At 39.0% G+C, this 12,266-nt stretch overlaps 1 protein-coding gene across 3 annotated transcripts in view; it reads right to left on the reverse strand.

Moving 5' to 3' along the window:
• Positions 1 to 4,509: 4,509 nt before the first annotated feature.
• ALDH1A2 (aldehyde dehydrogenase 1 family member A2) overlaps positions 4,510 to 12,266 on the reverse strand; it is a 56,193-nt gene continuing 48,436 nt past the window's right edge. For all 3 annotated transcript variants that reach the window (XM_061447062.1, XM_061447060.1, XM_061447061.1), the window contains exons 9-13: positions 11,911 to 12,095; positions 11,003 to 11,167; positions 10,419 to 10,576; positions 9,550 to 9,624; positions 4,510 to 5,929 (exon numbers count right to left, since the gene is read on the reverse strand). In XM_061447062.1, the coding sequence (XP_061303046.1) occupies positions 5,857 to 5,929; positions 9,550 to 9,624; positions 10,419 to 10,576; positions 11,003 to 11,167; positions 11,911 to 12,095 (656 nt within the window). In that variant the 3' untranslated portion in view covers positions 4,510 to 5,856. The remainder of the gene's footprint in view (positions 5,930 to 9,549; positions 9,625 to 10,418; positions 10,577 to 11,002; positions 11,168 to 11,910; positions 12,096 to 12,266) is intronic.

Raw genomic sequence — 12,266 nt, forward strand, 5'->3', positions numbered from 1 at the left:
AAAGCAGGGAAAAAACCCCAAAATGAACTGAGTTAATATTAGCACAGGTTGCACCAACCTCATCACGAACTACAAGGGAGAAGGAGAAGGGCTAAGCAAGGTCATGAAAATGGACAAATTGTGTGTGAATGCATATACACAAGTGTGTGAATACTTTGTAAAAAGCTAGTGGTGGATTGTTGCGAGGCCAGTTCCTGCTTTGTTACATAGATAAATTGCCAAAGGAAACATTATCCAAACAGTTCTACTTCAAAGGCAAAACGGCAAGCTTTGGGGAACTTGCGATACTTTCAGTCTGGCCAATAACCAAGTGTAAAGTGTAAAGTATACATGTTTAGGAAGTAGGACACATGCCGTTCAAGACAGGCCTTTCCCATGCTCTCAAACCAGTGCAGCTTCATTTGATGTGCAAATGCATGATGTGTGATCTGTCCTGGCAATGTGCTGCCTGCCAGCAGCACAAACATTTCGCAAGCACCCTTTTGGGTTACTTCAGCCTGCTGCGTGCACAGCCTTCTTGGCAACCTCTGCAGCTGGGGCTTTTTATACAGTCTGTGGCTGTTGGCGATGCACAATCCAGGTTTATTTTGCAGGTCTTATCAGGAGACTAAAGGCAGATAAAACCACCTCACAACCAGCCTGGAATAATGGGATTTTATGTTAGGTACTTTGATTAAATGACAATACAAGGAATGGTTACAGTAATGCACTGGGAAACATAGCAGTAATGCAGACTTCATCAATCCTTAAGGTGAATTGTCTCAGCAGATGTCTCGGCCTTCCTGGCATTGGAGTCTTTGGGGCATTGCAGCTGATGGCAAGGGCCCTCTGTAATGTGTTTATAAATGTCACCTGAAATCGGGTGAAATAATGTTCCCTGGAGTGCTTCCTGACAAAAAAATGTATGTGCTGTGTATGTGCCCAGTACCGGGCAACTCTGCTGTTTGATGAAACTCATCCTATATAAACCCATGAAAAGTAATGGTGCAGACGCTCCCCATAGAGCAGCACTGGATCATGAGTGCAGTCCCTCTATTCAGTGGCTTGAATGGGCCTAAATTTGTTGATGTCAGAAAAAAAGAGCTGTGCTTTTACCGGTGCAACTGGGTTCTAGAGCACCTGTGCTAGGGGGTTAAGGTTGGCTTTTAGTCAGGTTTCAGGTTTTAAACTCAGATGGTTGAACTGTTTTAGAATTAACCATTCTTATGAACCAGGGACACTCAGTGCTTTTTCTCCCCCTCTAACAGTAAGTGAAGGGAATTAGGGACACTATGCAACAGCTCTGGTGACTTAATTCAGTCAGACCAAGACTCAAGTCACCTTTGTAATGCCACTCACTGTGCTGGGATAGATTCTCAGTCATATGTGTGTGTACAGCCTCTAGGCTTCATTCTTAGACAGCCAAGTACTCGGCGCTGAACACTGCCCCAGTGAAGCAGCTGTGGCTGCACAGACAGCTTAACCTGCTCTTCACCACTAAAATGACTGAACTTGCACTTCAGCCAGCTGCAATAATCTGTTGCTTGTGTTAACCTTGAATTTCAGTTTGTCAGTTCCGGTCCTCTGAGAAGAATTAGGCAAGTTCTTATTGAAACCAGCATCCCAGCACTCCATGTTGTGCTGTGTAGAAGAGGAAAGCAGGACTCCAAGCTCTAGTAGTAGCACATTCTAGCCACACTTTAGTCACATGAAATGATATCACTACTCTCAAATCAGCATAATCTGTCCGTATAAATGGCCCAACTTCATGAAGCCGCCCACTTTGCTTCAGAAGTTCCTGAGCTTCCTGGCAGAGCTACACATAGTTCCCCAATACCTGTGTGCCATCAGTAGACACAGAAGATAGAGTGAAGATACAAAAAGAATTAGTCAACTCTGTGTTTTAACAAGGATGAGGCAGAAAGATGCATTTTATGCAACTGTAGTCTGATGTGCTGCGGGAAGTCTGTTTCAATGGGTTGGGAATGCTGATGGCATCAAATAGCCGCAGAGGCATTTGCTGCTTCCTGATAGATGTAGCACTGTAAGTATCAGTCATTGTGGTATGAAGTTGTTACAAGAAAAATAACTTCCTGTGTTGATGGACTCAGCATGCAGTAAATGGAGATGTATGGAGGCAAATGTAAGATGGTTGTAAATGTAGCTCTCCAGAACTGTAGGTGTGACAATGCAGAGAGTCATGAGTAAACAATACAGTGTATTGCTCATCATTGACTTGCTCTCTCGCTAAATTGGTGTCCTGAATTCAGTGTTATTATGGTGGTTTTTTTTTCCAGGACAGAACTGAGAAATAAGAGGGCACTGCAGCATAGTGCCTCTGCATCTGCAAGGCAAGGTTTTTCATCCTAGCTCTGTGGGGAGGAAGAGAAAGAGTGTTCTTTGTAACAGGGCACCAATATAGTGTGAATGCTATTCAGGTAATATGAGTATCCATTGCTTTGTCTAAAGGCCACAGAACTGAAGTTCTTTTAGCCTTTCTTCACATCCTTTTCCTATAAGAAATGCACAATTATTTCCAAACTCTCCCTTTACTACACCTGTGTACACTTTTATTGACATATTTACTTTCATGGTCTGGGACTCCACGGAGTGCTTATTTACTACAGACTGAACTTTGCTCATTTTATTAAATGACAACACTTGTTTTCAGTGAGCTCCAATACAACCTTCCTTCCTTTCGCTTTCAGAAAAACACCCCATTGCTTGTGCCTGTGTGACTGCTTGGAGTGGTGAGACAAGTTGCAAACAGGTCAGAGAGACACAGAATATGGAAAGTCCTAATTGTCCACTCCCAGGCCTGTGAGAGTGTTGTCCATGCCACTAATTAAGTAGAAATTAAACTCTACTTAACATATTCCTGATAACCCAGACTTTCAGGAACACTACTGTTTTACGAGAATGCAATTTCACTGCTATTATGAAGTTTTATTTTCTTTATCCCATCTGGTTTAGTCTGTCATGATTTATTAGTCTATTTAGTCTAGTGTGGTTGCCTGTAGAGTGCTGATTAAACCAACAGTATTATTCTGTGACACTGAAGTATAACTGTTGCTTGCCATACAATGAAGTAGCTTGGCTTTTTTAACCAAGTAAGTTACTTTATCCAAATTGGCACCATTTCAAAGGAGGAATGCTGGTCCTGGCAATGAAAGTAACGCTGGGATAAAGGAATAGTTTGGATGAGAGTTGCACAGTACCTGGCCATGTGAATTTTACTGGCTGTCAAATAACATTCATCCATCCTTTCCTCCCGTTTTAGCATTTTGAAATTAAAGTAGAATATCACTCCATAAAAGATCTGAGTGTTAATTTAATCATCTCTGTGACTCATTGAGTACAGAAAGAAAAGGCATCATGATTTTTTTAAACATTATCCAAAACTCAAGCTGTGATGCAGCAGTTTGCAAGGGTACCCCACTGGTTCTGATGATTTCAGACCTTCCTCAATAGCTAAACTTTATGACCATGAGGGTGAGGATGAACTTTGGCTATGACCTAGATCTGCAACTCACAAGTGGTTTTCATACAGCTGGAATAATATTCCAGAAAATGTAATTGGCCTTTTACTTCATTCACTTTTGCAAATGAAAATAAAGCTACTGTGAGAGCAGATCTTTTGCTAAGAAAATATTTCTTTAAATATTTTTATAGCTCTGTCAACAAGAAAGGAGTCTCACAGTCTAAAGTCTTTCTCTAAACCTTTTTAATGGAAAAAACTTCATAGAAAATATCCTTTTACTTTTTTAATAACATATAACTATATACATGATTAAAAACTGTAACAAAAAACTGTGGGGACTGGAAAAATGTTTTCTTGGATCCATGCAAATGGTACATTTAAAATAAGGATTTCACAAATCCATGTGCATCAAAAGGAGCTGCAGTGACAGTGTTGAAAAAAATGGCAACTCTATATTATTTACCTGAAGGTACTGGGAATAGAGCACAGACATACGAGATACACAAAAAGAATACAAAAGAGTACACGGTGTAAATGCTGTTAGCACAGGAAGAGTCTTTTTTAAGTAAATAGGAGAAAAGAAGTAAAATCTCCTTTTTCAGATTTTGTATTGCAGTTTAAAAGATAACTAATCTCTTACTTGCTGTATTTTGGTTTTCTTCACTCTGACGTACACTACATTTCAAACTATATGGCATTTGCATTTAACAACTCAGGAATATTTTGATTCATCTCCATGTCTGCAAATGTACTGTCATTTCTGAATAACACTATGTATACATATTGCTTTAAAAACATACTGTTTGACATGAGTTAAAAATACAAAATATTGAGGGCCACCACACTACAGAGTGCTGGATACTCTTGTCCTGATCCAGCAGTAAGTTTAAGGACACACACAACTTCAAATTTATGAGGAATTCCTCAGAGAGTAAAGGAAGTTAAGAACATGCAGAAGTGATTTGCTGATCAGATCTCGAGTTTTCAATAGTTCGTAGTACAGACTCTGCAGCTACGGTAACTGTTACACTTGAGGCCATAATTCTGTCCTTACATCCCAGATAATGGAGCTACCCAGCATAGATGATTTACTGTACTTCTTAAAGTAAATTTTCATAATTATAATTTAAAACATAAAATGAAAACTCTTTATAAAAGGTACAGGGAATCAATGAGCTCTGCCATTGGGAGGGAGAAAGAGATGGTGTTTAGTTTGTTAGTTACAAGTTGGAAGAGATTCTATGGGCAGCAAGTAATAATGTGATAGGTATTAAACACCTCACTTCTAAAACAACTTGCACATATTTTTGTCCTGGGCCAAAAAAAAGAGAACAGATAAAATTGAAAAGTCAGTACCAGCCAGTAAGCTCACAAGCATGGTAAGGGTTGCAAGTCCTCATTTAGTAAGAATATAAAGTCAAGCTTACTTCTTGTCAGGTGGGCTTTTGCTGGGTTCTTCCTGCTGTAACAAATACTTAATTCCCAGTGTTACCATGGACAGTTTAACAGCAAACAAACAAAAGGAGTCTGCATGTGCATATATAGTTGTTTAAAATAAGTGAAAACAACAGTAGCAACACCAAAGCTAGACAAGCAGTGAAAGCTGAAATTATCTGTGAAGCCTTTGGGAATCTGTTCCTGTCCTCCTTAACACCCTCCCACCCTGTCTGGCCAAGCTCTTTTGGCAGTCAGGTAAAACCTTTCAAGTTGCTGTAAGTGAAGGAGGATTTTTGCTTAATGCAAGACAAAAACTAATTATGAAAATAAGCTCAGAAAACAAAATCACTGAGGGTTGTGAAATTCAAATCTCACTGATAAGTATTTGGATTTCGTTATTCATATAATGGTTTGATTCCCTCCCCAGTCTGATCTCTTTATGTGAGCATGCTAATTGGAATGTTGCCAATATACCAGCTTTTGGCTCATTACTGCTCAGAGTTTTTGATTTTTTTGAGAACATCAATTTTACTTATGCTGTTCATTGCGTGTTTTGGGTAGAATCTGGCTTGTAAAGCCATGATTGAATCTAGAATGTCAGTACAAGGCAGGTCTGTTTGAGAAGGCAACCTGAAAGCAGTGAAACTTCTTTATTTAAGGAAGAGATAAACGTGTGTGTGCATGCATTTGCATTTAACAGTTTTCTAGCTAGAACCGTTATTAAATGATGCCCAATAGCAATTTTATCTCTTGTTATGATTTGTTTTATAAAGATGTAATGGTTCTCAGGAGAGTTTTGTGAAAACATGCAGAGTTGGTTTGCTTTAGGGATGCAGTTATGTGCCCAGTATATAAGTTGCAACTTAATTTTTTAAATATATATTGTGTAATGCTTTTTATTCCTGAGTGCTGGTCTCCATAAGCAATAGAGAGGGTGGCATCACGTGCTCTTCATCATTTTAGGAGTTCTTCTGAGGGATCTTTATTGTCACAGTTTTAACTTCAGAATATTCTCTCAATCCACATTCACCCCTAAAAGAAACCAAATTGTAGCATCAGCTTACACCAGACATTAATTCTTTATCAAGCAAAAACCTGCAAAGTGATTTCTTGGTAAAGTTAAGATATGAGCGAAAACTCCTGGCATAGATTTCTGTTGTTTTCTGATTTTGCACAGGTTTTCCTTTCATGCCATCTTCCAGAAAACCTGAAGATTTCAGTTTAGGTCAACTCCCACCCCCCTCCAATGGATGGGCTCCAGCATTTGACAAGGAGATACAGAACAACATTAAACCCAGAAATACTCACTGTTCATTGATGGAACTGTTGGGAGTGTTGTCCTCTGTCCTTTCCAGACCTTGAAAATGTCCAAACACCCAAGACCTACACCACTGGCCAGTAAAATTACTGCTTATATTTGCACTCAAGAAAGAGAAGGTCCAAACTGAGTATTATGGAAAATGAACTCCTCCTCACAACCCTGGATAAAGATGAACTTGACTGTGCAGAATTTAATGCTAACTTCACCATACAGATTATTTCAGGGGAATTCCTCAGAACCTCTTTGTAATAAGTGTGTCTTTCAGAATGGAGTGAGGGGCCACTGTTCAAAGCCATTAAGCCCTTCTGTATGCTCTTGGTGTTGCATAGCCTACTTTGCGTTTATCTCTACACCATACATTTTAAACAAAATATAACACCAGGAAAGAAAATCACTTCATTTGGGCAGGAATACCAGTATTTACCAGTCCATTTCAGTCAACCAACCTCATGTGTGATACAACGCTTGATGTTCAACTCAGACTGATGATTCAGGAGGCATTTTAAGGTTTCTCAGAGACTACATACATGCAAGGAAATACATTAGTAAAGATTTTATGACAAGTGAAAGGATCCCATTGACTTGGACCACTCCACCCCCACCTTTCAGTAGAAAGTGTTGGATTTGTCTCAAAAGAATGACCAAAAACTTCAGCTGTTTATCAGACTCGGCTGACCCACAGAACCATTCCCATATGGCTCAGTGAAAGCTGTCATTAGGAGCTGCGTGGAGCCCAGTAACTAATGCTGGTATGTCTGTGTGAACGCTTCTGCTTGATTCAGCAGGGCTGCAGCTTAGCTCCAGACATCTGCTGGATGCATTTCTGCAAGTCAGAAGATTACCTAGCATACACAGTATGCTTTACCTATGTTCTGACTGCCAGCTGGTTTCTAATCTTGGCCTGGCAAACAAAATTAGATATATTTATTGTTTGTTTCTTCAGCTCAAGGCTTCAGGGCCTTACATGTTTTTTTTCCTGGCCAAAAGTTTTGATGTGGACAACTGTGATGAATTCTAAGGCAAGTATTCTTCAAAAGTTAAAAAACTGCTCTTGCTGAACAGGGAGATGGGTTACTCCAGACATACAGAGTGGAAGAAACTGTGTGTGTTCAATTAAAGGTCTCACTTGTCCCCACAGCCTTATACAGGGAAGTAGGGAGCAGTAACATCCTGTTCTATGGCTGCTTTGTGTCTTTTTGGATGGCACTTCGGTATCAGAGTGATAATAAGGGTTGTGTATGTGAAAAGAAAGGAGGCCATGGGTCAAGTTTGCATGATGCTATCTCTTGGTTGTGTAGGTGTAAGGGAAAGGAAACAAACTGCTCTTCCAAAAGAAGTATTACACACTTTCTTCCATCTCAGAGACAAAAAAGATAAGGAAAAGAATTACAACTCCAAGCCATTCTCTGACTTGCACTTCTTTTTGGGAATGCAACTATGCACTCCTGTATCTCAGAGCAATTCAGACAACAGAATGACACCTCCTTCCCTTGAAGATGTGTAAATGTAAAAAAAAACCTCTTAGACTGCTTACAATATTCTTGTATTCTTAAAGTAGTTTTAATGTGAATCAGTTGTATTGCGTACGTAAGTTCTGGTGCTCTACTGCTATGTGCATACCCTGCTACATGTTGTGGGAGTGTGAAATGAGTGCAGCACATCTCAACTTCCTGTGTTCATTTTTTTCCCCCATGTGTTATAAAAATCTGTGAAATTAAATGCAGGAAAAAACCAAGTCCCAAATAATACAGTGCTAGCACAGGCAGCACAGTGACACAATTATGATTTGACTGTAACACAGTATTAGCTTAGCAATAACACACATATGTATGGACACTATCTCTTTTGTTGGTTTTGGTTTGGTTTTGTTGTTGTTGTTGTTGTTTCTTTCGGTGTGATTTTTTTCTTCTTTAGTTGTCTGACTCAACATTATTTACGCTATAAAATGTATCCCTTAAAAACAGATCTAAGAAACAGTGGCATTTTAATAAAAAGTAAGCAGATATTAATCCAGGGGGGAGGAGGTGAATTAGAAGGTGATATCTGATCAAAGAGGTTCTGAAAGCAATAGAATAATTACTCATAAGTAGATTTTTAGGCATCTTTGCAAGATACAGATTACTGCCATTCCAAACATTTATTGTTTATGATGAATATTTTCAAAGCTCTAGCTGGGAATCAAGTATACAAGTACTGTAGATTTTTCCATGGGATCTGGAGTGCTGCCTGGTTGGTTTCCTCCACTTTCAAAAACTCCTCGCTATCAATATGTGAGTATCTTGCTTGCACAGTTAACCTCCCTGAAGTCAACGGGGTCACTTCTGGGTGTCAAGTTACTCATGCGCTCTATGGAGCTTAGTAGTTTTAGAATATTTTCACAATGATAAGAGTTAGATGAGCTGACATATTTATGCCAGTGTGAGATCACCTCATAACTCATGAATGTGGAGACTAGTATGAATGTGTTATTCAAAGTACTCCCTAATGAGGGAAAATATTTCAGACTACATAGAGCTTATTTTATAGATCAAGTTGTATGCTTTAACATATTTAAAGTTTTAAAGAGTTTGACCTTACTTTAGTTTTATTGCTGAGTTTGCCATTAGCCATAAGCTATTTTGAAAGCTTAGGTGAGACATATCTGGTATACATGCCTCCTGCACAGAAATTAATTGAATCCTTTGTACGTGTAACCAATCTGGGGCTGATGCAATTGCTCAACTTCCTTGTGATTGTAATGAGAATTAAAAACTGGTAAGATTTTAAATTAGGTACCTGGGACAGTATTTGAGCTTGGAGCTCCATTTCAAAATACCTGCCACTTAGTTCTAAATGGAATAAGACAGATAAAAAGCTTTGAAATGGAAGGTGATTTTTTGAAAGGGATGTAAATACATTTTTCTAGCCTTCTCTAGGCCTGATTTCATGTAACTTTGTTTATAAATCTGGAAGAGATAACATTTTAATAAAACTCAGATTCACTTATATTAATAAATGTAAGAAAAAGTAAAGAAAGAAAAAAATAGCAAGAGAGGCAAAATATATGGCAAAAACTCTGAAACAAGACCACCAAACCAGTCAACAAACACACAGCAGTACTAAAGAGAGAATCTTTCTGCAAAAGTGCTAGGTAATATGGCTAAGAAAAAAAATCTCAGAAAACACAGGTTACAAGTAAATCATGTAAACCACTTGCAATTTGTCATCTTATATTATGCCTCAATCCCCAGATGGGAATATTTCTTGATCTTAATTTGCATAGAAGGATTCACCAATGTTTACTAACTAGTAGAGCTGAAAACAGTTCAGAAGACAGCAGCATAATACTTACATCTCTCTCCCATTGCCAGACATTTTGAATCCTCCGAAAGGACTCTGGGCATTTAAGGCATTGTAGCAATTTATCCTGTAAAAGGAAGAGGTATTCAGTCCAACTGCACTGTCAGAGACCTTTAAACAACTCGGGGAGGGGCTGAAACTTGTGGGGCTCAAGACACTGTACACCTGGTAGTAATAATAACCTTGTCTCATGTTGAAAAGAAATTAGGTATTTATACCACAAAACACAATATTCTCCTCCTTACTCATTACTAGAAAGGGATTTGGCCTGTGAGGACTGGAGGAGAGCACGGAATACTTGGACAAAACTTCGGTAATGAGCTGTTAATGTGCTGACAAACCTCAGTGCCAGTTTATAACACAGAGCTATTAGATTTTAATTTGTCCTTTTTCTCCCTGATTTCTTCTCAATCTTTAGAATACCCAGGCTTGACATACCAAATTGCAAGCTATGAAACTGTAGAAGTGGTGTTACTTATTTTTAAGGATTAGAGAGAAAACGTGTCCTCTCAGTTCCTTAAATGTTGCAGAAGTACATGATATTTTGTGCCTTTAGCAGAAACCTCACAGGATTCTTCTGCTCCACAGAAAGTATCGTTCATACTCTGCTTTGTTTGTTTTCAGGAATGCCATTCAGCAGTGTGGTCACCATGATAATGGCAAGCTCGGCACTTTCCAGTTTTCACCCTCAGTGAGCAGTCACACCTCCCTACAGCTGTTCTGTATCTTGGTTAGTGATTCACCACCAGGATGGTCTTGATAAACATTTTTCAGACAAAGGGTGCAAAACTGAAGTGTCATAACGATAATGAGTCAAAGTCTTTATCTCCAAGAGCAGGAGAGTGATAACTTCTGCCTTACCAGACTGTCCCCGCCTGCATTGCTGAAGAGACTGTCAGGGCCTTGTTTATGTCATTTGTAAAGACAGCAGCTACCAGCCCAAAATCAGAATTGTTGGCTCTCTCTATAACTTCATCCATGGTTTTAAATCTCAGTATTTCTTGAACAGGCCCAAAAATCTGCAAGAAAGATTAATCATTAATAAATAAACCAGCCCACTCAGAGACATTTTATTCCTGTTTTATTCTGCATTTTTCTTTTCTCTCCTGTTGTCTTTACGAATTCCCAAAGCATCATTTAATAGTGTCTGTAAAACTGCATGAATTTTCCAAAGCAGTTGTCTCTCAGTGGAACTCGTCCATTCTTCCCTGATCTCTTCTTGGAGATCTGAGACTTTATAGCCAGTGTAAAAATAGTTTCTTTACCCAACTCATATTGTCAGTTGCTGTGTGTGCATCAGGAGTTCTGAAAAGATTTAACGATTTTACTTTTTTTTTAAGTATAGTGGTAATTTTCACTCTAAAGCTTTTGTCTATAAAGTAAGCAAACGAAAAAAAGTCATGTTTAGGACATTCTAAAGTGATTTTGCCCTTGTATGTGAATACCTCCTCCTTGGCAATCCGCATGTCATCTGTTACATTGGAAAACACCGTTGGTTCAATGAAGAAGCCCTTTCTTCCTAGCCCTTTGCCCCCACATTCAAGTTTTGCTCCTTCAGTAATGCCGCTCTGAATCAGTTCCAAGATCTTGTTGTATTGTTTTTTATCAATCTGAAAGAGAGAAGCAGCTTTTTAACTTGCAGACCATACACTTGACAATCAAGTGAAGATTGTTTTTTTAGGCATCATGTCCCAGAGAGCAGACTTCTGCTTGTATTCACTGCTCTTTGAGCTGTAGATGCCAAAGATCTACAAATAGCTGCTGACTGTAACCTAGGGCTTAGTCTTCTTAAGGATGTGTCCCCCCATGTATGTGGCTCAATCCACATTCTTGCTAAGCAGTCTGGTTTTCTAAGCCCAAACAAAACATCGTTATTTCCTGTCCCAGGTTAACTTCCTGAAAATGGTGTCAGACCAGCTGGTTATTAGCGGCAGGAACATTTTCTAAAGACCTATTTGTAATTCTGCACATTTTTTTGCTTAGAATTCCTGTCTTTCTAGTGGTCAATGAGCACAGTTAATGGTTGTAAACAATTCTTGAAAGTAAGTGTCCACAGAAACTTTTGAGAGCTTCTCACAGTTTACAGCTGTATCTTGGATGCTGAAGACCAGAACCTTGTGGTTAAAGCTGGGAGGCAAACTTACTGATATTTAAGATGAGAATTTTTCTTTAACAAAAAGCACCTCTCAGCTGCACAGATTATCTACTCCTTTAAAATTTTAATCTTTAAAATGCTTATCATGTCAGGTACCCTGGAGTGCAAGTGAGCATGCACTGACTGACCTCTGTCTTAGAAGAGTTTAAATACTTCAAGCAGCTGCTGGACTGTAGAATCAAAGCTCTGTTCCTTTACCTGTGGACCTTGTTCTGTGGTTGGATCAAAAGGACTCCCCACAACTCTTCTCTTTGCACGTTCTACACTTCTTTTAACAAACTCTTCGTAGATTGATTCTTCCACATAAATCCGTGAGCCTGCAGTGCAGCATTGGCCTTGATTGAAGAAGACCCCTTGGTGAGCTTGTTCCACAGCATAGTCCACTAAAAAAACAAGACAGCATATGTTGCTCTGAAACGTCATAGACACAGGTGCTATTACACCACTGTCATGCCTATTACATTGTGCCACATTCCCCAAACTTCAAAGCAGAAGTAGGGTTTGGTTAAATAAAACAAGAGTGACCAAATCAAAACATAATATTGTTGTGTAGG

Source organism: Pezoporus flaviventris, unplaced genomic scaffold (assembly GCF_033815535.1).
Source record: "Pezoporus flaviventris isolate CSIRO_AGI_PZ_B2104156 unplaced genomic scaffold, CSIRO_AGI_Pfla_v1 ptg000006l, whole genome shotgun sequence".
Classification (NCBI taxonomy): Eukaryota; Metazoa; Chordata; class Aves; order Psittaciformes; family Psittacidae; genus Pezoporus; species Pezoporus flaviventris.